Source organism: Temnothorax longispinosus, chromosome 5 (genome assembly GCF_030848805.1).
Source record: "Temnothorax longispinosus isolate EJ_2023e chromosome 5, Tlon_JGU_v1, whole genome shotgun sequence".
Taxonomy (NCBI): domain Eukaryota; kingdom Metazoa; phylum Arthropoda; class Insecta; order Hymenoptera; family Formicidae; genus Temnothorax; species Temnothorax longispinosus.
In genome coordinates, this window is record NC_092362.1 from 23,519,857 (window position 1) to 23,547,814 (window position 27,958).

Sequence of the window (27,958 nt, forward strand, 5' to 3'; positions counted from 1 at the left end):
ATTGCAATAAATTATACTTAGTTTAAATATTATGACTCGTATTTACAATCGCTTAATTTTCCACTGAATGTGGCTATCAACATTTCAGTTCAAATTAATGATATTCCGTTCAGTTTGAATATCATGCACTGATTGCATGTGACATAAAAAAAATTTAGAATCAGGCGGCTAACTGTGCTAAAACTGTGGAACGTGAATGGAAAATTTAGATCATTCTTTCTATTAAAAACAAAATATACATTTAGGAAAAGTATTTTCACGTGGTCAAAGATAGACGTACACAAAAATTACAAATCGATATCAAATATTGTTTTATGAGAATGATAAAGATTTAAAAACAGAAATATATCAAAAGGTGATAACAAATAGCAGAAATATCTAGGATCCCTTTATTAAGTGCGTTAACAGGGAATTTGAAAACAGAATTTTTAAAGAGCTTAGAATTCTCGTATTTTATATATATGTCGCAGTTTTTATTATATATATATATTTTTTATATTTATATATTTATATATAAGTATATTCTTTCCAGATAATTCTATATCAGCTAGGATCTTAATACTAACGCTTACGTCGAACTAGAAAATGCGATTTCGTAAATTCACTATTTACACAGTATGATATAAGTGCTTCCTGCTATCGATCTAGACATATATATTATATTTCCCTAAATACATTAATTTACGTATATAAATCTCGATACGTCTAAACGGGATTATCAAGCATTATACAAACGATGTTCAGTCTTATCCAAAGAAAGTACGGTGAAAATTATAATTCATCGGTACTTACAATTATGCTACTTAATCGGCTATATTTCTACGCTCCGTCCATTTACCAATTCCCGACGTAAAAGACCGGAGGTTGATAAAGAACAGTTGAAGAGAAATCGTGCATGGTTTTTCTTTCAGTAACACATTTAATTTCTTAGTAAAATCGGTACATTTTTACAAGGCAACTTATCATACAAATACTTAACAAAGTAATCCAGACAATAAACATTATTAGGAGAATGCAATAATTTTCAATTTATGCCGGCGGTATCTTATTCGATCGATTATACGGTCGTTCTTTATGGAATTTTTACATCTTTGCGTGAGAGCTCGAATTGCGATAACAACCTCCTTGTTTTATTTTCCTTGCAAATTACTTTAAATTATATATAAAAAAAAGAAACGGAGAATATGTAGAAAATTATTATCTTTTACAATTTTGTCAGAGATTATTGGTATGTTATTTTACGTTAAAAACCATATTTATTTATACGTTCTTCTAACACGTTTGATTTGATTGCGAGGGAATGCTTCATTTGACGGGAATCCTTACGATGTGTTTCACGTTACACACTCGTGAGAATGTTGAATGGAACGCAATGAAATTTGTCATGAACATGTCCATCTCGATCACAGATGTACAATGTATCGAAATTGCAATATATTCGGATATTTAATCAATATACAACAATTACTTGTTTCACAAAATACGACGAATTGTCATTTCATTTCGTCGACGCGCTGTATTGAATTTCTCTAGCAGCTTCGTAGGGGTAGATTAAAAAATCTAACGAAAACTTTTTGAAATTAGCAACAAACGGTTTTCTTCGGGATCCGACTGACTTGACTTTTTTTTTTATTAAACACAAATAAACATTAGCATCGATTTGGCACTGTTCATGTTGGGATACCTCGATCTATCTGATATGATTACACGGAACCGCCGTCGCTTTCGTCAAAGCAAAGCAATAACATTCTAGGTAATGCATCGCTGATTGATTATCGGGATTCGTTATCGGCAATTATTTTCCGAGCGTTTTGCAAAGTTTCTACACGCGGCACGATTAAAAGCTATATAAATTTCTACAGCGTTGTGTGTGTGTTTAAGCAAAAATAATGAAACAATCCTCTCGCCCGAATGCGCGCTAATCGATCGCAATGCCCGCGTACATAAATCCAAATTGCCCTCATCAACAAACATAACAAAAAAGAAAGAAAAAAAAAGAAAGAGGAAAACATTAATAATAAAGCATCTGTGGGTACATGTAACATTGTCATAATACAAAAGATTCAGCAGCAGATACGCGTTGCGCGAGCCCGCCCAAAACGTCACGCGACGCGGCGCTTGATCGATCAATTAACCGATTATCAATTATTAATTATCCGGTCGTCAGGCCCCGCTCCTCCCCGCGACGTGACGAACGTTCACCCGGCAAAACGAGAAAATGTCTTCCGTCGAATTATCCTCCCGAGAGAACATCGAGAGGGAGAGAGATAGAGAGAGATAGAGACTTCGGGAGTCGAAATTAAATGCAGACGGGATTACGGGGTTAACGGGTAATTAACGCGTGCACTCGCATACACAATTACACCCATGCGCACACATGCACACGTGTGTGTATATATATATATATATATATATATATATATATATATATATATATATATATATATACACGCGTACACAAGCCGCGATATCGGCAGAATCATCCGTCCGCGAATGACGTATGCGCAAATTCCTAATGCCTCGATGAGTTTAATTATTTACAGAAGAGTCTTCTATATGTCATACACGTGTACGTTTGTATGTGTGTGTGTTTGCGTGTGTGTCAAGTTCTCTTAATTCATTATACATAATACATATAGACTTAGTCTATTAATAGTACCATTACGCGAAAGCAAGCCCAAACGGCACTGAATCTCGCAAAATTTCATCGGTGAACCAGGTGACCGCCGAACGTTTATACGGCATCCTCGCGCGCACAAAAAATGCAGACATACACATACACACTTGGCATTCTCTCTCGCTCTTTACGCTTGTCTTTCCTTCTATGCGCGTGTGTGATTTAATTATTCCTTAACCCTGCAGAGATTTTACACTCAGGACGAGTACATGCGAAATATCAATTTCGTGTTTTAAATTATTCAGCGATTCAAATCTGTCAAGCCTCACAACGCAGATATGTATATGTCTTGTTAATTAAAGTTGGGCCATGTCGATTTGAAATTACTTACAACTCGAAACGCGAAAGTTATACAATTTTACAATGATTTACTTTGGCGGTGTTCAGCAAACAATAATATTGCAATTGTAATTGTGGAAGTGAAGAAACGTCTCTTTAATATTTAATCAAAAATGATAAAACAATGCTTGCAATAACCGAGTGAAGCTATTAATGCTCTGTGCATATACTACAAATATCAAATTTATATAAAAAGCCGTAATAAAAACTATATATGCACGTATGGTCAATTTGACTGTCGAAAATTTGAAATTCAAATATTTGTAAAATTCTCAATATTTATATCATATCAATAATATAGTATCTTCTTATTTTTATTTGATTGTTTACTGAAATAGTCTAATTTGCGTTAGTTCAATTATATTTATAATCAAAAAGATACCTGCTTAGACTGACGAACAGAGACGAAGTATAATATATTCATTCATTAATCAAATTTAACATTACTTTTGCATTTATCTTTTAACTAGACTGCGAAAGCTCGTGAAATTCTACTGTAAGATCCAAACCAATTGTGGTCCAAAATGCATTTTCTTCAATAATAATAGAACAACGTTAGAGAGAAAAAGATGTTATTTAGAGTTTAAGAGACAATAATGCAGACAACAATTTTGATATTTTTGTTATCTCAAAACGCGTCTTAATATCGCTCGCTTAAAAAAAGGTTTATTGTAAAATTTCACAAACTTCCGCATTCTACCTACAGCATAAGTGCACTGATACATCAATATCCATTATTGCTATGTGCATAACGCCAATAAAATTAGAATCGTTACAACTGAAACTACGATTGGACAACTGTGATATAATAGGTATCAAAGGAACATGGAAGATCCTTTCAACTTACATAAAAAAAAAATCTCACGGTACTCGATGACGTCGCGAAGTTACACTAATCAACACAAAATTAAATATTTCATGTTTACAAAATAACTTTGTAGAGCTCAAACTCCTTGCAAATAATTTTTCAAATTGCACATAATGTCTCGTTACAATCTAATAAAATATACAACTACGCTTTGCGTTTCCACCAATCACTGCGCAGAGGTGACACAGGCGACTTGTGGCAATTAAATTAGCTTCTAAGCTCGACAAATGTGTTATTGTTAAATACATATGGAGACTAAAAAAATCAAATATATATACTGACGGCTCAAGAGAAATTCGAATTATTCACGTCGTATCGATTCCGAAACAATTTAAAGTGCTCGCCGTACCGATGTGTGAGCGCGCTTTCTACTCTTGTGTTTCGGGATAATGGAGACCGCGCACTTTAGAAGAAATCTACTGGCCTCGATTGTGGTGTGTGCATATAATAGGACTAGGATTGGACGGGGGATGAGGGAAAAATTTTGATGGGAGAGGGCATGTCGACATCTAATTCCTTATAATTTCGATACGTATACGTATTAATATATGTATATATGCATACATAGTACCTTTTTTAATTTATTTATAGACTTCATGCTTAGAGAAGTAGGGAGATCATTAACGTGATTACCTCTTGCCGTCGTTTTATGCAATATGTTCTTTTTTTTCGACATTCGAATAGCGTGACGTATAATTAACTTGCCTGTAATTGATCGGAAACGTTGATATACAATAGACTTAGCAACCAAAGACGACTTGTAACGTATAGATATATATATAAGTCCCTTAATTATATGTATATTATATATATAATTAAATATAGTGGTCTTACTATATATTCATCACGTATCACAGAAGGAAGTGCTAATAACTATAATATAATCTTGAACGCGTAATATACCTAACAACTCGAAATTTTTATGTTAATCATCCAAGGCATTGAAATGCTAGCTTTCAACGCGTTGGAACTTGAAAAGCACCATCTCGCTACGGCGCTGAGTCTATCCTATACCTTATAAACGGTGAAGTTAAATATATATATATATATCGTACAATTCGTACAAAAAAAAAACCGTCGAGAGAATCGTGTTAGCGTCGAATCTGGAATTTCGTTTGCCGTTTGTGGTTTACACTTACGGTACATATCAATATAAAACGTCGCGTTAGCGATCTTCCCACTTATCCCCATTCGTAAAACGTTCGCTCGAGTGTCATCGATCATCTCGCGGAGCCACGTACACCTACATAATAAACGTTCTGCCTCGCGGATTTCCTGACCGGCTCGATCGGAAAGTATAATTTGAAAGATCGTCGCGCACGCGCGCGTGTCGCGTATCGTGTAGCGCTCATTTACAAACATCGACCGCCTCCTGACCGTTTTTCTTTTTTTCTTCTTCTTCCTTCGATCGTTTAATTACCATTTAATGAATACGAAACTACTTACGATCAACTTCGCTAGACTATACAGAGTGCTACCAAATGTAGCGGACGGGTACGCCGGGACGCATCCGATCTCGTCACGGATGCAATTCTTAGTTTAAATTTTGTGTGTGTGTGTGTGTGTGTGTGTGTGTGTGTGTGTGTGTGTGTGTGTGTGTGTGCGTGCGTGCGTGTGCGTGTCTGATACTGGACCTCTTCGAAGAGTAGGAGGACCGGCTTAATCGCGAGAATAACACATTGCTCTTCGCTCGCTGGGCGAACGCCTTAAAGACTAAACTCAGTCGCTCCCGTACGTACCCACCACCACCGCCACCACGGCTTCGTCGATTTATTTCCTAGATTCAATCCCGCCGGACTGTCTGATCGATTCGCTTCTCCGGCGGAACCGCGTGTTGCTTTTCGGCGATATTTTCCTTTTGAAAAAAAATCCAAATCGTTGAATGTATACCGACGAGTATGGCACTGTTTCGCATTGTACGATAGTCTCGCGTTTGGATAATTATATCCATGATAGAAACAAAACCAATTTGACTTTCTCAAAACGCAAAGTAGAAAATAGAAATGTATATTTCGCGCATAACATGCAGCGCAATATATTTCCAATCGTTTGTAATGAAGTTATATTGTTATCAGTTCGGTACAATGTAACGCAAAGAAGTTTAAGGACTTGCTAGACTTGCTGGAGTCCACTTGTCAGTGTGTTTCGCGTATATATCTACGCACGGCATGCCAGCGCGAAACGCACAATCGCGAAGCCACACCAGTTCCTCCGGCGAAGGGTACTTTCCGTCGCGTTTACGGGGCGTCCGGTAAGGCGCGCCGACCGCAAGGCGCGCCGTGCACGGGGTGCCCTATCGTCGCTACATTAATTTCTAATGCAATGTACACGAGAGAGAGAGAGAAAGAGATAGAGAGAGAAAGATATATGTATATATTATGTATATGTGTCTATTAGATATAACCGCGGCTCCGGAACGGAAAAAAAGATCGAGAGAGGAAAATAAAATACATCGTTGTTCGCAATTGCTTGAGTAAGGATATGGATCGAAGGATCGCTCCCGAATATCGCCGAGATTACGACGCTACATCGTCGTCGACCGGTGGTCGTACCGCTTCGCCACCGTTGTCGCTCAACCGAGTCAGAGTCCTTTCACAAAATTCGTTTTGGCTCCTTTTCGTTTACCTTAAACGTACCGCCGATTGGGACGTCGCGGCACAGATATGATACGTTGAGGGGGGTACAACTCGTACGAAGGAGGAGTGTGGAGGGGGTGGGTGGTCCTGAAGGGCCTTCGTCGTCCTTTTCCGAATCTCTGCTTCCGTATACTCGCTCTTCCGCCACTTCTTTTATACCTCCGCGTTCTCTACTCTACCCTGGGTCAACGTAGAAGGGTACTCCTCTCTTCGCGTGACCGGATCAAACGGGACACCTTGTATACACGTTTCTCATTTCTTTATCGGTTTATCGCGACGGGGCGGTACTACGCCTCGACCTGATCCTCCGGGATCATTATGTCGGGCGCCATTGACAGGTCCTCCGCTATATCCTCGTCCTGACCGGAGTCGTGGCCGTGGCTCTCCGAGTATTCCCTCTCGTCCGCCTGATCCTCCTCCGTTTCATGCTCCATGGGGCCGTCCGGCAGCTCGCGCTTTATTAATCTCGTGTGTTTCCCTCCTTCCGGGCTCTGGCTCTCCTGCTTTATGTGCACGGCCGGTTCATCCAGCGGCGACCTGTTGAATCGACGACACGCGCGAACGTGTTGTATACGCTTTTATGAGTGGAAAACTTGCGAGAACGCGCCGCGCCGGTGTGTCGGAATACATATTTCATAGATCGCGGACAGACGCGCGCGCGGCGGTATATTTTTTAGCGACACACGGCCAACGGGGGAATAACGATTTCGTTTTTTCCCAGTATTGTTTCATTGTCGCGGCTTCGTGCGGTTTATCAAACTGCAACGGATAGTTTGTGTTTTGTGGAAAAGTCGCGCGTGGACAGGGGAGCTTTTTCACGGCTTTTGCGCGCGGCATGTATGCCCCGGAATGGATCGTACAGACCGTCCGTAAACATGTCCGATGAATAAAATAAATTTCGCGATGTGTTGAATAAATAAAAGATTTTGGGCAGGTTTCGACAACATTATACCGTAAGCTGAAACAACATTCCGAGAATACGGGGGGGGGGGAGGCAGAAATGCAGATTTGTTACGCGAAAGGGTTATTGCGTTATTGAGAATTTTATAATAACGCTTTAGTCAATATTTTATATTTGATAAAATGTACTGTGAACGTTCGAGGAAATGAACGACGCGCTTAATGATAAACTTACATTAAGTCATTATGAGGTAACACATGTTCCTTATCAGGACTTGTCGCTGTTGACGTGCACATCGGATTCAAAAATCCCATGTTAGACTCCCCGAGTGCCTGGAAATACTCAAATTGCATTAGATGGTTAGTTATTACCGTCTAATACCATATATACAATCATTATTAGCTAATGACTATTTATTAAAAAAAAATTAATATACTGTAGAAGCTCGTAAACTGTCAGCGAATCTTTCTAAATGAGTGATTTCATTAATATAAAAAAAATATCTATTTAATTATTTTCGTTATTACTTCAATGCGAATCATTTAACTAACATAAGACAATAAATTACAAGAATTTATTTTCGGAGAATTTTCGTATTCTAGGAATTAATTATTAATAGTTACCTGCAGGTTGGCATTAAGCGCGTCACCGTACATAGTAGGACTATGCGTCAGCGTTGGGCTCTTCGACGGTACACCCCTAGATATTGACAGAGAAAAGTATGTTAATAATATTCGAAATTCAGCCTCGTAAGCATATATTTCCTGAAATCAATCACGTGTATGACTTTTCTTCAATCGTGTCAATGTTGGGACGGATCTGATAGAAAAAGGAGGAGTAAAAGTTGAGTGTATGGTGTATTATGTGTTTGTGTGTATGTATGTATGCGTGTATTGGAGTAGTAGATGTATGTAGACGTATTAAAGACAAAAAGGAGAAAGATAGAGAAAGCGAGAGAAAGTGAAAGAGGTGTAAAGTGAAAGAGAAGAAAGAGAGAGAGAGAAAGACAGAGAGAGAGACACAAAGAGAATTATATAAATATGAAAAATGTATACATATAGATATATATCAAAAAGAGATTAAAAAAGAGCGAAAAAAGTATCCGAAATACCTCTTACCTACTTACAGTGCCTCATATCGTTTTGTCCACCGCACTAGTCTCATCGGTGATTGAGCGAGATTAGATAAAAATTACAGAGAGAAAGTTTAAAAAAAGCGCTCCGGTTTCGAAACTTCATAAATAAAATAGTAGCAATTTGATCTTTTTTTTTCTTGCTTTCGTTCGTTCAATTTTAATTACATTAGTATTACATTAGTTTCGAAACAAACGTACTTATAAACGGCCACCAGGTTACCTGAGCTTACCGTTCACTTTTGATTTACCTTGCAAATCATTTAGTAAGTACTCGATTGTATGTATATTGCATAACAATCGATCACCCTTTTCTTCCCGACGATTTGCGAAGAGAAGTTCCTCGCTGTGTTTCTTGCAATTACCGTTAAATAATGGTAAATATACTCGGTCTTAACGTACTTATGTCATCGGAAATCTTGATGAGAAATTTAAAAATGCATGCCAAGAAGAAGATGAGAAAAAAGATGTCCTGCGACCGTTTATCAAGCAACAAGGAGCGCTGAGTAAAGAGAAAAATAGAAAATGGATAGTGAAGATAGAGAAAAGTCGATAGAGAGAAAGAGAGAAAGAGAGAGAGAAGTTAAAAGGAGAGATTGAGTAAAAGTAGATAAAATTTTAAAAAGTATTAAAGATGAATATATAAGTAAAAATTTTTCGATAATTATTATTATCGTTACATATTACTGAGATTTTATATTGAGTCCACATGGTACCTGTGATACAAGACGAGTCGCAATGATGAAGATCGAAGAATTCCACCCGAGGTTATAATTGTAACGCATAGTATACACAATTTACACATGCGCGAGTAGCCCTGACGTACATATTCACTCAAACCAAGAACCATTCGCTCATTGCGGAAGCATGATGTAAGATGCTAAGGTTTATTTTGCGATTCTCAACTTTATTTACCTTGGAATGACATTCGTCATTCCATCTTAAAACATTTCAAAATTTTAAGAAAATATTCCCAAGTTTTCTTCCAGCATCAGCCATGTATCCCGTTAAAATTAATGTTATTTTGTTTGAAATTGATATTTAATATTTTTAATTTTTTTTCATACACATATTTTGATATTTCAATTTTTTTAAATCTTTCTTTAATATTTTACATTGAATAGTTTTTTCTTTAAATAGTTTTTTTTCATTAATCATCATAATATAAAAAAATAAGATTTTTTTATTAAATAAGCACAAGTTAAATTGCAAAGTTGAGGAATTTTCAAAAGTGCGTGTAGTAGATATTTGCAACGTAGTTGAAAATCGCAACAGATTGCAAAGAAAATTGCATCCGATAAAAAACTGAAAAAACAGAACCTCACCAGAATGCTACACTGCTACGTCACTCTGTAGAAATGAAATAAAAATGACGAACGTAAAACATTACATACGTCTATTAACGTCATAGCAATTCTACGAATCAAAAGAAGAGAAAAGTAATTCTCTACCATTATGAGAGAACCAAGGAACAAACAGAACAAAAGAAGAAACGGAAGCAAAACTTCAACACAAAAGAACGCTTGCCCGCAGAAACACACCACTTTCATACGAGACGCTACGCAAACGGCATTACATTAAGCGTCATACGTTTATAAGCAGTGTTTTTCAAAGTGGATAGGATAGTTTAGAAGACTTCATCCGGGAGACGGATATTGAGGATTCACGGTGGTACATGCGAGCAACTAATAAACACATTGGAGATCCGGCAACTCTGACCAATCGTCCTGTTGTTGGTACGTTGCAGGATCGTGCAGGATTCAAGCTATCACGGAGTGCAAGAGCCTCGGGTTACAAAATACTGGTGACGTATACGGGTATGTCCTAATGAACTCTTGGACGTCATTTGCAAAAGTGTGCAAAATTTGCACGTCTTTCGACATACAGTATCCTATTATATATATATATATTTTTTTTTTTGCGAAAAGATGTCGATTTTGTTTTTCTAACGATAGATATTCTTTGACCAACTTAAAACTAATTTTTTATTAACAATTTTTTATTAAGATTGGGCTACAATCTCTTTTCTTCTAAATCCTAAACATGAACTATCTTATTTATAATGATGAATTATTTTCTATATAAATAAAATCTCTTTAAATTCAGATTTAAAACGTTAAATAAAAAACAATTTATTTTATTTACCTATATACGTGTAAAAATAATTATTTCGATATTTGTCACAGGAACAATTTTAAAATGATCAAAGAATATGTATCCAAAAGTAAATTTCAGAATACTACGTGAAATTTAAATGCTTTACATTTATGTTTAACTAACTATGACAATTTTATTTTGTTTTTGCAAACCTCAATATTACACGAAATTTTATTTGTATTTGCTAGTAACATATGTTATGGTCTAGTAAATAAATATTACATTAAAAAATCAAAATTATATTTGTAATTTTTAGTAATAATTTCACATGTCGTACCTGTACGGTTTCAGGATAAATGTATATTGAAAAACCTGAATAAAAAATTGCACACTTGTAACAAATAAACGAGCAAGGTAATAGTGGGATGATACTACTGTCCAGTTTTTTTAAGGAATCGGACTTTAAAGGCGCTCGAGGCAGGCATGATGCGGAAATCATTTCCAGAGGGATTGGACAAACTGCATGGAGCTATTTCCTGCTGCCTTGGCATAATTTCAAATTACATCACGATATTGAGCTTAAAAATAGAAGAAATTTTCTTACAAAGTATATTGACATTTATGACTGATTGTGAAATCTAACTAATCCAAATTGATTCTTGCATCTATAATTGCAGCTGTTAGCATCGCAATAAATAATAATAATAATAAAAAAAAAACACTTACTAAAGAAATTATTCTAATTCATGAAACCTTAACAAAGTAGTGCTATAATTTAAGTTGCTGTACACAATATATATTGTAAAATCAAAATCAAATTAAAAATACGTTTTAATAAAATATTAACCAAATTAAACATTAAATCAAATAGTTATTTTCTAAAATTTTATCGTTTCCACATATACATCTCATTACATTAATCGTTACGTTAATCCTTCACACATTATATAATACTAAAAGTTCCTTCATTTATTTTGCAGTTTAATACAAGAATTAAAGAATATGACGAAGTAAATTTGCTGCTTCGAGGCAAATTTTTTTTATTCCAAAGGGGCATGTCATTACGTCGATATAACAGTAACAGCTGCAACCGTGCACAACCGCGGAGCAAGTGCACAAAGACTTTTCAAAGGCAGCAGGTTGTAAAGCCCATTTAGTGGTTCAATTTGTAGACAACGACCAAGCGAAAACGTCCCGGTCGCCGCGTTTCATAAAAAAGTACCGCGGTAAGGTCAGAACGTCGCGCCAGCCAGCCAGCAGAATTCTAAAAAGTGGTAGTGCTTACTGTGCGGAGAGGTGGGGTGGAGTGGGTGATGGGGTTGGGTCATATTTCCTGGGGCGGCCGCGGGACAGATGCCGCCGCTTTACGAACTCGGCGTCGTCCACCATCCAGAATGACCCGAAGTCGTCCTCATAGCGCACAAAACACTTGTGCAATGATAGATTGGTGCGGATCGCGTTCTGTATACACAGACAAGACCACCAAGAATAGAGAAAAAGAGAGTAAAAAAGACAAAGGTTTCTGGTTGTTTTGTTTTTTTTGTTTTGCAGTTGATTGCGCATTTTCGCTTTTCTTTCGTTCTTTCTTAATTTTGCGCACACGGCCCTCGCTCGCCGCTTGCTACCCTTCCATACGAAAGGGGGGTTGTGTGTGGCCTCACGTATCGCGCGGGGCCGGTTTTTGCTTGCCGTCGCGTTTCACGGGAGACCCCCCAGAGACGCGCCAGCGAGCGCTGGCATGTCCTCTCTTGCCGACGGCTCCGTCGCATCTCTTATTCGTGTGTCGCCAGGACATACGAGTGTGATCTCGGCACGATCTCGGAAACGTCGACTTTTCAGAGAAAGAGAGAGAGAGAGAGAGAGCAAAACAGCAGCACAGATTCGCAAAAAGAAGGGATGGACAAATCAGAGAAAATAAAAACAGAGTACGCAGAGTAATAATTAAAAAAAAAAAAAGAACGTATGTAGTAAGGCGGCTTCCTCTCACTACCTGACAAAGTGCAACACTGCGGTTCTCACTCTGTTTCCGTGGGGGGAGTAGGGCAATTCCTGCTTCCGGGCATCCGGGGGGCTCTTTTCTCGAGAGACTAGACTCGGGCCAGAGAGAGAGATACCTGGGCCCCCGCCGTGTTCTCGATCGGGTTAGTCGCTGCAAAGCTCACATGCTCGTTATGGAAAGCAACTGCACACGGACGCACTACGGATTTTTCCCATCTCCGAGAACGTGTGATTAGCATCTCTAAACTCTCTTTCTATCTGCGTGTTTGTTTTTATTTTTTTTTCTGTTTCCCTTCATCTCTGTCGTGGCTCTTTCATCGGCGACGCACTCTCACGCAACATCCACGCACCCACCAGACTGCCGACTACCATCACACGACGACGGGCAAGTATAAGAAATTCACACACACGCGGGTTCAAACACAGTGATGACGGTAGTTTCTCGAGTATATCTCTCAGTCAGCGTAAACGTAAACTTATTTGCGAAGCTACGTGAAACTTTCCAATTGAAAAAAGAAATAAGGAACTCGAATAAAACTGTGGTCTTTCGATCTCGTTGCGAGTGTACAAGTAGCTCTTATCAACGAATTGTACGAACGGCACCTCGAGAAACTGCGTTATTAGCAGCAAACATACAGACAGACGACACAAGCGACGTACAGTAAAGATTGTTATGGCGTTTTTAGGTGTATAAAGAGGTTTTTATACACACACAGATATCTATACGTATGAATGCGCACGTATCAAGTACAAACAGGTACAGTATAACTATGAAGAGAGAATGTAAAACAGGGAACACGACGTAGACATTTTGTGTAGGCGGTATCAAATATATATATATATATGATTAAAAAAAGAGAAGTAGAGAGAAATGCACAGGAGAGCGTGCGTGTATGTGCGTATACATACATACGAAGGCCACAAACGCACTGATACGTGCGTTCGCATACCTTTAAAAGTCGCATATATAGAAATATATATATAATATATAAAACAGATATATATTAAAAATACATATATATAAAAAGAGCTATATATATATACGTATAAGACAGAATGTTAAATATTCTTAATATATATATAAATATGTGTAAATATATATAAATATCGATATATAAAAATATGTATAAAAAGTATGTAAAAAGTTATATAAATATGATATAAAACTGTAGAAAATTGGCAGTATAAGGGGCTGGGGGGCGGGGGTTGGTCAGCGACTATAAATGTAGTAAAAGCGAGTATAAAAGAGAGAATATAAATATGATTTAAGTATATATGTAAAAAGACAGAGAGAAAGAGGAGAGAAAGTGAAGTATAGATATATCAAAGGATTTCGGGGAACGGTGGGGAAGTTTGTGATCGTGAGAAACTATCCCTTCGATACACTCGGGAGAGGGAAAGAGTGCGGGGGGTCTTCGAGTCTGTTGATCTCCGCTCCGAAAGAAGAGGAGCTGGAGGGGAGGTGGTAAGAAATATCGGTGTGAGAGAAAGAGAGAAAGTGAGAGAGAGAGAGAGAGAGATAAAGAGAGAAAGAGTAAAGAGAGTAAAAAGCGCGGTTGTAATTATTTTTTTCTGATCGATGGGGGGGCATGGGGGGAGGGGCAACGTACCCGGTCGTGCTGCAAGCGCGCTGTGGGCGTCTCTTGTAAAACTCCACTTCGTCCACCGTCCATACGGCCCCTTTCACGTTTTCGACTCGCATGAAACATTTGTGGAGAGACAGGTTGTGTCGCACTGCGTTCTATACAAAATAATACACAGACTAAATAAGCAACGCAAAAAACGAACGAAGCCAACTCAATCACGGTCCCGGTAGTCGGCGAAGGGGGAAAGGATCACGATCGTTTGTGGCGATTCGTGGCGCGCGTATGTGTATGTATGTATGTATGTATGTATGTATGTATGTATGTGTGTTACACAGAGGCGGTGGAGAGTCCTCCTCGACGATCGGGTGATGATGACCGATCACGCTGATGAGGCAAGAATGGATGATGATCGTGAGACCGAGGCGCGAGGTTGCTAAGTGAGACGTGCGATATTGTATACGTGTGCCGTATGGATTTGTCGAGGTGCCAAGGTGCCAACGAGCAGCGTTGCGAACGATCCCGTTGAGTACTCGAGCCCAGAAACCCTGATTAAATACATCTCTCGATGTTTACTGCACAACGACGCGTATCAATATCTCGAGTTAATATTATGCGAATATATACGCGGATATTTCAAGCTTCCCGAGCTCTTTAATTCATACGAAGTTCTCAACGTACGTCGTAACTGGTTATATCTAATAAAATTTATTACGATAATAATAGAATGGGATATAGATGGAATTAGACAAAAAAAAATTATCCGTCAATAAATACCGAAGCGACGAGCTTTTAATGTTCTTACCGTGATACTAAAATCCATTTTTCCAATATATTGGTGAAAATATAACAAGCGAAAATAATTAAAGTGTCGTAATTTTTTCAACAAAAGTTATTAATCCCATAATGTTGTGTTTGCACATTTCACGTTACGCATGGCATATACTGCATTCACGCATATACTGCAATGTTACAGAGAAGTTACAATCGAGCGCCCGAATATTTTATGACTCCGCGTACTTTCGTACAAAATAGCAGTTTTAGTCTTATAGTTACGACCTCGATCTATAACCTAACCCAGATCTTGTATTTCCTCGTTTTAATGCGATTCAAGTCTTTGTGGATAATAATTTTGACCTGGATCAATTTTAGGATGACCCGTTCAACAACGCTGCTCTTGAGAGCTCATTTCAGCCATTTTTGAAGACGCGCGCGAGAAATGCGTATTTATAATACATATTCAAAAACAGATATATATAAATAAATTATAAAAATATCTTCGTGTATTTAGAGAGAACAATATATTAGACAGAAATATTCTCAAAAAGTATATAATAGCTTCTATTTTATTTTTAAGCAAAAATTTTTCATTAATGTTATATAATATGTAGATTGTCAGGTATAATATTTTAATTCGCAATAGAAAAATTAATTTGAATAAATTTCAAGTTCTATTAAATTAATAATACTACAAAAATTAATTTGAATGCGTCATTCGAAGATGGGTGCAATGGCTATTTAGCATTCTTGAAGAATACAAGCAAAGCTGCCACCTTAAACTTAAATGCTGTCGTAGGGTTTCTACCTTTCTTTTTCATTTAAAAACATAAACGATTAATAAATATTTTCATAGCGTTCTTAAGAAAGCTGTTTCTTCTCGGGACGTATGTAAAATAGAGTTTCAGAAATGCTAAGCGAACAAATCAAATAATGCAAACTAATGTAAACTATAAATATGAAATAAAAGCAGCGCAAATTACTACGCAAGTGCAATAGTGTGCTGCATTAAAAAAAAATATTATCTGTAAATGCAATTATTCACGGAGCTAATTTTATTATTTGAAAAGGATCGAGCAAGTTCTTCCAGGTGGCAGCTAACGAGGAGGTACGGAAATTCGCATCGCGTTGTAACATTCACAAAACAAATAATAAATAGAAAGTCTGTAGCCAATAAAATCAAAGTAAGAAGTATGACGCGAGATATCCCATTGATAATAATGTGACAACGGCGACAATGACGATGACGATGATGTCAGTGATGATGACCGCTGTTATTAGGCACAGAAGGAAACCGACAGTAAAATCGCGACGTCGAAGGCCGCATGAAGATGAAACGAACCAAAATATGATTAATCGAAAGAGAGACACGGTTTGTGGCATTCCTTTATCGTTAATGCACAGCTAGTCATCTAAATCTAGGGGCAACGACAACAATTATTCATGCCGCAGGGCGCCGAATATGTAAAATTCGATGAGGCCGCGCGACGCGCGGCCGCTCGATGACGTGTGTTTGTCGCCATCGTCCGCTATCGCCAACGATGTTGATCCTCCTCTCGGCTGCTCCGCTCACTCTTTCTCTGTCGCCCTCCTCCGCTCTCTGTGGCAAACCTGTTTGCGTGGTTTTTTTTTTAATGTTTTCATATACACATAACCATGCGAGGCGAAGCGTCATGGCAAACGTCAATTACTTCCACGCACACTCGCACACACGCAAAAAAACGCACGCGCGCAAAACACTCTTGCCAATAAGCGGTTTGTCACGTCGGCTTACAAATCGATCATGAACCATCGGCACGTTGTATTCGTTGCTTCTTTTATGCCTGAGGAGGTACACGTAAAATATGTCAATTTTTATTATCGCCCTTTGACGTTTTTTTTTTAATCGGTAATTTTATTCGATTTATTCCAGATTAAGAAAAGAATGTGTACGTCGTAAATCATTCAGGATACGCTCGTCTCTCTTGTGTCAGAATAAAGCGATTCATGAAATCTTCATTGAACACACACGTATCTCTACTATATTACTTAATTAATTATGCTTTTGCAGGTAACGCGCGATTTCTCTTTCAGAGATACATTGGCAGCAATCATTTTAAACGACAAAATAATCGACGTAATATGCCAGTAGAAATATATAACGTGAATAATTATCCGTAAGGACATTTTAATTCTATTTACTATTGAATTAGACTATTAGTTTACTATTAGATTTAAGAGGATTGCTGTTATTCTGACACGCTATTGAGTGATCTGCGAACGAGGGGGAAATGGAGAAAGAATATAATGACAGATGGCTCATAAATGACTTGTAATATGTCACATTTCACATGTTTACCAGTTTCTCCCCCCTTATTCGAGAAAGCAATACAACTATCATTACCAGCTGCTCTGCCCGGCACGTCACTTAGCCTGTTAATCCAAATCAATACATATAATTATCCGAAATTCTCGATAAGCTGTCATCCTTTCTTGTTAAGCGCATTCAGCTTAATCCGGTATTCGTACAAATACAAATTGCATGATTGTTTTCGGGAGCCTCGTGGCTCCCGTTGCACAAACAAATTCGTGCTAACTTCATCCACTTAAAAGAGAGTTATCTCCACTTTATCGTAACTCTCCTATCGTAACGCTATTTAAAGATTACGTTTGAAATATACTTCAATTTTCTTATAGAAAAATAAAATTGCTAGAAAAAATTTGGAATATTTTACGCTTTGTAAAAATTATTGGTTGCAAGCGTAAAAAATTAGAAAAAATTGTAGAAGTTACATTTTGAATATATCTCGAATCTCAAGTCAAAAGCTACTGTTTTTTGTTTAATTTTCTTGCTTTGAAACGATTGTGTAATTATACAACTGGAATTATAAGATATACCTTCCACGTTGCTGCGTTGCGCCGGAAGTAGCAGAATGTGTTTTGGAACCAGTTGTAAATTTCGTTGAGCGTCAGCTGCTTCTCAGGGGATTCGATGATAGACTATGGAAAAAGCAACATTATAATAACGTTAACTTGTTCTATTCTGAGCGGCAAAACATCATAGTCAAAGTATTTAAGTGTCCACAAACGAAAAGATTCCTTATGTGTATGTTCGTATATCGTGTGAAATTTTTTATTGCAATATTACATAATAATTTCAAGAATATAATAATTCTCGAATAAAATGTGGTAAATCCAATTAATAAATAATAAAATAAATTTTACTGCATCTAGATAATTATATCATATAATGAGCTCTTCAATGTAAAACGTTATTCAATCGGAATAATATTTAACAGAACGTGCCAACTTTAATAAATAAATTGAAAATTAATTTTTAGTATATTCCGGAAATTATTAAAATAATAACGATAATATGCACATTCAACCCCTATTTTATGTTGTTAAAGAAAGAATCCCCCCAGGATAATTCGCTATGTTAATACGACGCGATGGGAAAATATGATATTCGGAGAATCCTTCGGCAATTGTATTAGCCACTCACCTGCCGAATTAAGGATGCATACGTGAACGGTGGTCTGACGTCTGCATTCTTGTAGAATTCCCTATTTCGCTGAATTTCTGAAACCGGACGCAACAAATTTCATTTACCCATGTGCATCATTAAAAACGATAGCGGGTCGAAAGCTAATATTCTCGTTACTGATAAGAGAAGTAATTATGGGTGTTTTAATTACATCTTTTGTGCAAAATGATCTGAACGGTGGTATCACAACAAACAAGCAAATATTGTACCGATCACGTGAAATTATAATAAAATTTTGCTCTTAAACGCTGAGTAAACTAAGCTGTGCGCATTTTTCGCGGTATTTCTCTGTATTCAGAGAAATTAAATCGATTTGTATATTTGCACATTAAATTTTATATCGATTTTTCATGAAAAGCTACGAGTATACATTTTGAACTGCAATATGATGCAATAAAGGTACCTATATTATGTAGATATATCAATTTTATACTTATTATATTTTTTATTAAATAACGTTTTCGTTAAAATAATTTTATCTTTTCAGCGGACTTCTAAACTTTAAAATAAGAATTAATGATCAAATGAATTTAAAACTATATGCAAAATATATCAAAAATCGGATATTCTTCTAAAATAATAATTTTTATATTTGCAGAAATATCTGCAGATGCATGCTTTTACAAAAGAAATTATATAAAAATCAAAAGAAGGCAATCCAAATATTGAAGTTCTTCACATTTAATTTTTTCACAACTACTGTCTTTTTTTTAATAATTATATATACGCTATAATATTGATTTATATTTGCGCATTAAAATTGAAGCTTCTTTGCGTGTGCAAAAAATAAAGTAATTCAAACCAAATATATGGATCACCTCTTTCACGTTTAAAAGAAAAGCAACCAGAAAATGATAAACTGCGGCCAATCAATCTATCCAATTCCAAGTATTTGAGAGGTTTTGAAATCGTTATCTTAATTGTCTCGGGAATTATCAATATAAAAAAAAACTGATGCTACGTGAAGAGGCGGGGAGGTGAAGACGAAGAAGGGAGGTGAGCGCTCATGCAAGGTGCATCCTTCCGCAAGAAAATTTGTAAGCCACAAAAGGGGAATGTGGAAAATAGGTTGACAGTACCTTGTTGGACGTCAAGGCCAGCACGCTCCAGCATGTAGGGCAGCCCTACACGGTGGGGAGGGCGGGCAGCACAAGAAATAAGGAAACAACAAAAGCATCAATAAGAAAGAGGTTCGAGCTGGCGGATGAAAGAATTTATTTTTCATCTCTCGTATCATTTCTTTTTTTTTTTCAACGCATAAATTTCCTCGCATCCCTCTCTAAACACCTATAATGCTCGTTCTACGCCGCCAACAAGGTGTCGAACACTGTCGCTTTCACGTGACGTAGTCGCTACCATAAGTAATCTGTGCGTGTGGTACAATGTACGACAGGAAGAGGCACGAGACCAAGAGAGGACCGTAAAGAGCACTTGCTACAGGATCGGTATTTTCTTATTTCGTCGGAGTGAATATGTTTTTCTGACGAACCTCGAAATGCCAAGAATATTTTCAAAAAAATACAATTAATAGATATATAATTATCCTATTATAGAATTAAGAATATATATTGTCTTATAAAACTACACTGTTTATAAAGAAAATTAGGAAATATTAAACGACATCGTACAATTTCTTATCTTTTCTCAACTTAGCAATGCTTATCATTTTTCATTTTTGGTTTTAATGCCATAGCATGATAATATCATTATTTATTTTCCTGATTTTCCAGACACGTAGATCTATGATGTAACTTGAAAAAAGAAACAGCCTCTCTTATTAATAATTTAATAAGAGTTGCGTCGTAGATAAAATTTTTTTAGATGGCGTTTCGAAGCTCGTGCATCACTCCGAGTATGATCTTGTGTTATCGTTACCTTCGTTAATATCTATTCCAGATCTATCGACGGCTACTCTGCGCCTTACAGTGCCCTCGTCATACAGTCCTACGAATAGTATTTCATTTCTGAATTGTCATTTCTTTCGTTTCACCTTGCTTTGAAACGATATTAATCCACTTTCAAGCTCTCGTATGCATTTCAAGCACAAGGCTATTTGTTCGGAAAATGGTTACATCGAGAACATCTTAATTAAGGGCGTTAAATTTACAGAATATATACGATCCTATAAATTAAATCAATAAAACATAAAAAACTGTACAATAGAAGATGTACAATAAAAAGAAACTATTTAATTAGGAATGAATTAATATCACTAAACTCGGTATAACAAATAGATATTATACAGATAATGTATATATGTTTCGCAAATCGTAGTTAATAATACCATATGCCAGGAAATTTTGATAAATGCAATATATATTATAACAAATATTTTGATATGCAATATATATTGTAACAAATATAGTTTTTCTCTCTCTTTCAACTTTCTCTTAACACAATAAAGTTTTATATTCAATTGTATATAATATTGCTTAGAGGAGGATGAAACGTTATGTGTGTTTTGTGGACAAGGAAGGGATTGTATTAGTCATTATGTAAAGGAATGTGATATGACCAAGGATTGGTTTATAGAGTTAGAAAGAAATAAAAGAGAAATATTTTTGAAAGAGAATATGGAATGATGAACTGGATAGTGTAAAATTAAACGTGTTGAGAAAATTATGGAGAGAAAAAGAGTAAGGAAGAATAGGTACCTAGTATTAAGTACGATGGTTGCGTGGAATGGAATGGTATGAGTGTGTTAAGTAATTTTGTAAACCAAGTCCACTTCTTGGCATGTAAATTGTAGTTAATAAATTATTATATATATACACAATTAAATATAAAACTTTGTTTTATTAAACGTATAAAACAAATCGTTAATGATTCAATATTCTTTAATGCATTTTTGTAAAAATTCTAATTTTTGTATTAATATGTAAGCTAGCGACTAACGAAACATACTATACATTATGCATTGATATTTCGACGTACCAACAATTTCTTAACACAGAATCAACCATTTTCCTTGAAACAGGTAAAACGGAAGAGCTGTTGCAAAATTGATCTTAAAACAAAATTCATCTTGGTAACGCAAAATGTGCGATTCTGGCCCTTATTAGTCCTAGAAGTTATACCGCTAGCTCAAATATCTCACCTGTCAGGCGAGATAATGAGAGATTATGAGACGAAGAGATGACCTTACCTCCTGCCAAAGAAAGAGCTGACTTATCGCTGATGCGCCGTCTGATTGGACCAGCCATACTCGGCATGCTACCAGGCATGTTGGGCATGGGCGGTAAACTGGACATGTTGGGTATGGTCGAAAGTGGCGGCATCGGGGCACTGCCAAGTGCCCCCGACGGTGGTAGCTGAGCACCCGCGGGCGACCTCACGGCGGACACCAGCGCGGACATGGATACCGGTGACACCTGAGAGACCCCGAAATTAGGTGGCGGCTGGCTCATCAGCGCGGTGGAAAAATTTAGCTTTGGTAAATTCGAGCCCGTCTGAAAAAGAGAATTCCCGAAAGCGTGGAAAACGTGCCAGAGGAAAATGATGAATAGAGATATGAGCGACGAATCGGGTATAAACTATATTGTCGAACGGAAAATAATCATTTTAGGATTATTAATGCGACGAAAGAGAATTGCAAAGAGCTAGAAAGAGGACTTTATGCAATTCGTATACGTCGCAGAGCTACTTCACTAATTTTTCACAAACTCAGAAAAATGTAACAATTTTCTCTGCGGTTGTAGCTTTTAAAATCATTAAACACAAATTTAATTTTATAGATAAAAAACACTGTAGGTAATATGTATTTTCTTTTCATAAGGCTCATAAATGTAGTCTGTATATTAAAAGCACTTAATATGAATATGAATATCAATATATGCATTCTGCAATATGGATATCTTATTACATATCGCAGTGGCGTACAAACTACACGAGCAATCTGATCTTCGTGGCGGAACTACTCACACAGCCGCGTTAAAATAATTAAGCCGTCGACCGCGTCGAGCGGTTGTCGTTGGCGCAGAGCTAATGCGATATTGGTATTCTCCGACTGCCCAACTTGTTAGGGGTTTTAATTAAGGCGATATAAAATTACCGCGGCTCCGATGAATTATTAATGCAAACTTTATGTATAAATTAGCACTCGACTCGGCAGCGCGTTAAAACTGAAATTCGCGCGTTGTTGTTAGCCGGCTCCGCGAGGAGCTCGTAAAATCTTTCAACGAGCTGGTCTGTCGTGAAAATCCGGCTTTACGATCTCATAGCAATACCGCAGCGGAGAGAAAGTTTACGCATCGCGGTCGGACCGTTTTTCCAGGTTTGGCTTTCAGTGTCCATTCTACAGCGAGAACTCTTAAGTGTATTATAATTGCGGCTTACGAGAAAAATTTTCTTTTGTAATTCATAGAAGATTAAATTATTTGCTATAACAATTAATTTATTGTCTTCTTGAGGGTGAGAGATTAAAATAAGACAGTATTTATAAATTATTCTCATTAATACAATAAGCATTCTAATCTATAAATTTTGAACTATGACAATAACGTTGAAAAAATTGAATATCTAGAATACGATATTTAAATCTCAAATACTTTTTTGTAAAAAAGAGTGTGTACGGAAGAAATTGATGTTATCGCATGTTTTTCTTCATTATAGCAATACATAGTTAAATAAAGTAATTAAATAAAATAAAGGGAGAAGTGTTAAAGAGCAAGAATTATAAATATAATAAGGAGAATTTACCGATGACTCGGATGACTTTGGCGGTTCCGGGGAAGCCATTTGTTTTGCCATATGCAAATGATGCATCATGGCGCCTAGTCGGTCTCGTTCTTTTTGCAACTGAATTTCTAGCTGCGACACTACTTGCATCTGGACCCTGGCTTGCGCTGTCGATCGGTCATCCAATGTGTGCTCTGTATTTAAGTGTCTGCAATATTTCGAGAGCAATTACAGTTCATTTCAATTCAATATACGTTGCAGTTTTAATCAACGCAACCATAAATATTACGATGTTATATTACGATAAATAAAATTAAGAAAATGTTAATTATGCAAGATTAAATTATTCCGTAATATTTTAACATTGTAATCATTTATTGATCCTTCGGTTAAACTGAATTAAATAATAAAAAGAGCATATAAGCGCAATAAAATTATATATAAAATTAAAATAAATTGATTAAATTTATTATCGTTAACGTTTATGTTTCATATACATAGAAATTTTATTTTAAGTTATTTAACATTTTAGCGTAATTTTTCTCGTTGTGACAGGTCTAGTATACTATTAATTTAAAAGCTGCAGTCTTCAACCCAATTCGGCTTTGAAGTAATTTATAAATATTTAATCAACTATATGAAACACTCCTCTATATTTAATAAATAAATAAAATACGGAAAGAGTAAGGGAAAGACAGCCACACAATTATCTTGCAAGAGTCACAAAAAATCTGCGCGTCAGAAAGCCACGAAAAATCCCGAGCACGTAACGCTTCCATTCTCCAACTACGGGAACTCAAACCCCCAGGAGACGGCAGGACAGAAAATTAAGCTCCGCTGCGTCGAAGATAGAGAAGATGGGAAGGGGGGTGCCAACAACGCCAACAAGATTCCGTATTTAAGAATTTCCGTAATCCTTCTTCGTCGACGGAACGGACGGCTGTATCGACGAGAGTGGAGCAAGGGTGGCGAGAGGAGAGCGGGAGAAAGCTCGGTCGGTTGAAAGAACGGGAAGATGCGGGAAGGTCGAGGGAGCTTGAACGGACGCGAACTGAAGAGAGAGAGGGACAGAAAGGGATTAGACTGAGGGGCATAACGATGCGGTCGAATGTCGTGAATATTAATGAGACAAAGGTAATTAGCGTTTTTCTTTTTTTTTTAAGTAACGGCTTGTTTGAGGGAGAGTTTGCACCGAGACGAGCTACGTGATTACGAAGGAGTCTCTCCGGATGGGATGGAGCCGCTGCGGTTGCGCCTCGAAGCCGATGAGCGAAAGCGCCTGATGTCAATGAGATACGCTGACACGAGCGATTTTTCTACACTTTCTTCGCCTCATTCTCCCCAATTTAATTACCGACTTTATTCCTCCTATTTCTTCAGCTTCCCGTATACGAGAGGTATTCGAGACTTCTTTTCGGCGTTTACCTGTCTACGTGGAAACAGTTTACCTCTCTAAAATATATTGCATTATTGACAATAAGTTCGGACTTGTGTGGTTTAACGCAAATTATGGATATTTTTCGATTATTAATTGAATAAATTACGATAAATATCTTATTTGTTACTTGGTATAGCTGGAGACGATTTTTAATAAACGGCACATATAATTGTGAGACATCAAAAATACATTAAATATATACGAAAGAAATAGTTTGGAAAACTCACTTAAGGAATGCTTGATAGTCTTCACAAATTACTTCACAGCCTGGCCACTTGCAAACCCCATGGCCATAGAGGGGATGGACCTTGTCGTTGCAGGAGGCATCCAGCGGCTTCTCGTCCATCGGCGTTGTGCCGTTTACCTCGGACCGTCGGCTCGAAGCTATCGAATTCAGAATGCCTGCGATAGTTCGGCAAACGAACGTCGCATTCGCAAAAGTAAAAACATAAGCATGGAGAAATTAGAGTAGAAAAAACGAGCAAGCTCGAGATCATCGAGAAAAGCGTGAAACTATTGTTTTACCGTTCAATCCAGAATTGGATTTCGACACGTTGGAATTCTGGTGGGATTCCGGTGTATCCGAGGGCTCTGACTTCCATGACGGGAGAGTATCACCTGGCGGTGCCAAACCTGCTTGAAATTTAGAAAGAGGCACCTATTTATAAATGGCTAACCAAAAAGATGACAATCGTCAATTTATTTGTCATAGTTTGCATGAAAGTATGTCTATCGTCAAATTTTTGTAATTAAAATAGTGTTAAAGAAAAATTTAATTGCTTAGAAAAATATATCGCATTGCATAATAATATCAGGTCGTAAGTCTTAAAGAAAAATCCGCATCATAGATACTTAAACGTCATAGTAAACAATATTGCGCGTCTCAAAGCAGTCACGTATCAAGCAAACATGCGTGCGGACGAAAGATGAAGCGACGCGTCGACGAGGAGGCATAGGAGGAATACGGAAGTGCGAGAAGGGAGCAAAAACTGAAAGAGATGGTAGTTCAACTTCCGAGAGAGAGGAAAAAAATAAAGAGAGGACAAAGCGTGCAGTGCGGGAAGGCTGAATTCAGGGTCAAGGATGACAGTCAGATTCGTTTCATGTATGAACTCTCCATGTATGAATTCGAAACGCAACCATGGTGAATCACGGCTGCTATTTCGAACAGTCCTCTCGAATATATATGTGACACGTATACGTATGTGTCAGAGAAGAGAACATCATTGGAGTAAGCTCCGGTATGTAATCGAAACGTTTCTGCGTGAAAAGTTTTGTCCAGAGTGAAAAGCAAGAAAGAGAAACACAAGGGAGAATGGAGGAAGAAAAGAAAATGAAATTAAAATGAAGAAGTAAAAAAGACGTAGCTCGTGGAGGTTCAAAAGGATTGTACAGGAGATGCTGGATCGTTTTAGTGTAAAACCAAAGGGATGCCTCCAATTTCAAAGCTTACCTTCGTCTTTGTGCATGTGCTGCTGATGACACGTGACTTCCACGACACGAGTGTGTCACGCTGCAAATACATTGCACGCATATGTCTTTTGTTGCGGCGTGTGATATTGTCTTCGTACGAAGTTTATGCGATGCAATCGTGTTAGAAGGTAAAAAGGCGTGTGACAATAACATGCGAATTAAAAATACATGGTTGCATAATCCTTTTATCACGAACGTGAACGTGCGTTGATGAAAACGTCGATTTCCTGATGATAGAGATACGTACTGACGCAGAATGCGTGCAAGACATTAAAACAACGAACGATTATCTTTGAAAAAGTTGTTCACGTAATTGCAAGATACAAATATCATTTATGAATCGGGAAATAGAAAGTCTCGATCATCTTTTTGAAGAATTCTTCGTTTTATATGTAAAGAATAGAGAGAATACAGCGAACATGTGCAGTGTTCTTATAATATTTCGTCTAGAATATTTTTTAAATATATTTTATTGTAATCATGAATATGTCTTATGCCCACAATACTTTATCAATATCAATAATCATATCTAAAAATTATTTGACTGCTAAAGCATGCCAAAATATTTTCAATCAAGCACATTAATTTTGTTGCATAAATACCTGAAGAAGGGTTATGACCCTGAAGACTCAGTCCTTGCTGCAACAGATATTGCCTTTGCGTGATCTGCAGTTGCTGTATCAGCTGCTGCTGCTGAATCGCTAGTTGCTGGAGAGGCGCCGATGCCTTCTTCTTGTCCGCCGTTTGCAATAAATGCGTCTGTTGAAATAAGTTCAGCTGCAATTGTTCCTGCAGTTGCTGCATTGCCTGCTCCAGTTGTTTTTTGTTGAGTTCCGCGAGTTGATGCTGATGCTAAAACAAATTTGGCGGTATTAAAAAATGTAAGTATATTTTATATCACTTTATCAGCCCAATGTATTGACGTTTATATCGTCATTATAATATATAATTGACATAAGAAGCGAACGATTTGAGCAAAAGAAAGAACTCAATTATTTTTATTTTGTAAACATTATATTAATCATACCGTTTTCCGCATAAGTTTCCTACATATTTTCTAATTAAAAGATGTAGAGATAATTAATTGTAAATCAAACGATATCGTCGACAGCTTATTATTAAACGTCAGGGAACTGAACGTTTTGCTCTCCTGCCAAATTAGTCGGTCGGAATAAAAAAGGAGAGGAAAAAAGGGCGGCACTTACGTCTTGGAATGATGAATAAATCACGGGCGCAGATAATTCGCGGCACCAAGGGGGCAAGAAGATAGAGGGCAGTTGATGGGTAGCTCGAAGACAAACAACGAGACACAACGGCTGATGGCGATGCTTAATTGCTTACCTCACCCTCCGGACTAACTCCCTCCGCCTATTTCATTTCTCGGTTTCTCTCTCGTGCGCCTCGAGGATATTTTAAAACAAACTTCGAGGTACGCACCCTTTATCATATTATTATAAACGAACACTCTGCACGATTAATGGGCGCAAACACGTTCCCGCTAATAAGCATTTTCCATGTTCATATTAAGCATACGATTTTCTTTATATTTCGTATTTACCTCTGGTACTTCATTTTTTTTGCCGCAATTATAAATTTCGATGACGTTCGGGAAATCTTTCCAATATTTACAACGGGACTGACCTATGATTCAACTTATAATTTAAATTGTGTACAATAATTATTCATCTTTACTAATTAAATTTTACACGAGCATTAAAGTCAATGTTACGTTGATTCATAATCTTGGAAATGACTAAAACAAAACGTTTCCTATTCGGTCCAGCGCGCTTCCTTCTCTTCAAAAAGAATAGTGTTTCTGCTACCATAAACTACACG

General features: G+C 37.2%; 1 protein-coding gene across 18 annotated transcripts in view; it reads right to left on the reverse strand.

Annotated features, from left to right (window-relative positions):
* Positions 1-487: 487 nt before the first annotated feature.
* Positions 488-27,958, reverse strand: part of Foxp (forkhead box P) — a 290,869-nt gene continuing 263,398 nt past the window's right edge. For 5 of the 18 annotated variants that reach the window (XM_071779910.1, XM_071779926.1, XM_071779925.1 and 2 more), the window contains 13 exons: positions 26,725-26,974; positions 25,175-25,285; positions 24,877-25,051; positions 23,233-23,419; positions 21,680-21,983; positions 20,410-20,478; positions 19,614-19,658; positions 18,493-18,569; positions 17,886-17,987; positions 11,936-12,111; positions 8,045-8,120; positions 7,656-7,762; positions 488-7,057 (listed from right to left, as the gene is read on the reverse strand). In XM_071779910.1, coding sequence (XP_071636011.1) covers positions 6,808-7,057; positions 7,656-7,762; positions 8,045-8,120; positions 11,936-12,111; positions 17,886-17,987; positions 18,493-18,569; positions 19,614-19,658; positions 20,410-20,478; positions 21,680-21,983; positions 23,233-23,419; positions 24,877-25,051; positions 25,175-25,285; positions 26,725-26,974 — 1,929 coding nt within the window. In that variant the 3' untranslated portion in view covers positions 488-6,807. Of the gene's footprint in view, positions 7,058-7,655; positions 7,763-8,044; positions 8,121-11,935; positions 12,112-14,258; positions 14,390-17,885; positions 17,988-18,492; positions 18,570-19,613; positions 19,659-20,409; positions 20,479-21,679; positions 21,984-23,232; positions 23,420-24,876; positions 25,052-25,174; positions 25,286-26,724; positions 26,975-27,958 lie in introns of all 18 variants that reach the window. The other 13 variants (XM_071779914.1, XM_071779911.1, XM_071779913.1 and 10 more) reach the window with 13 other exon arrangements.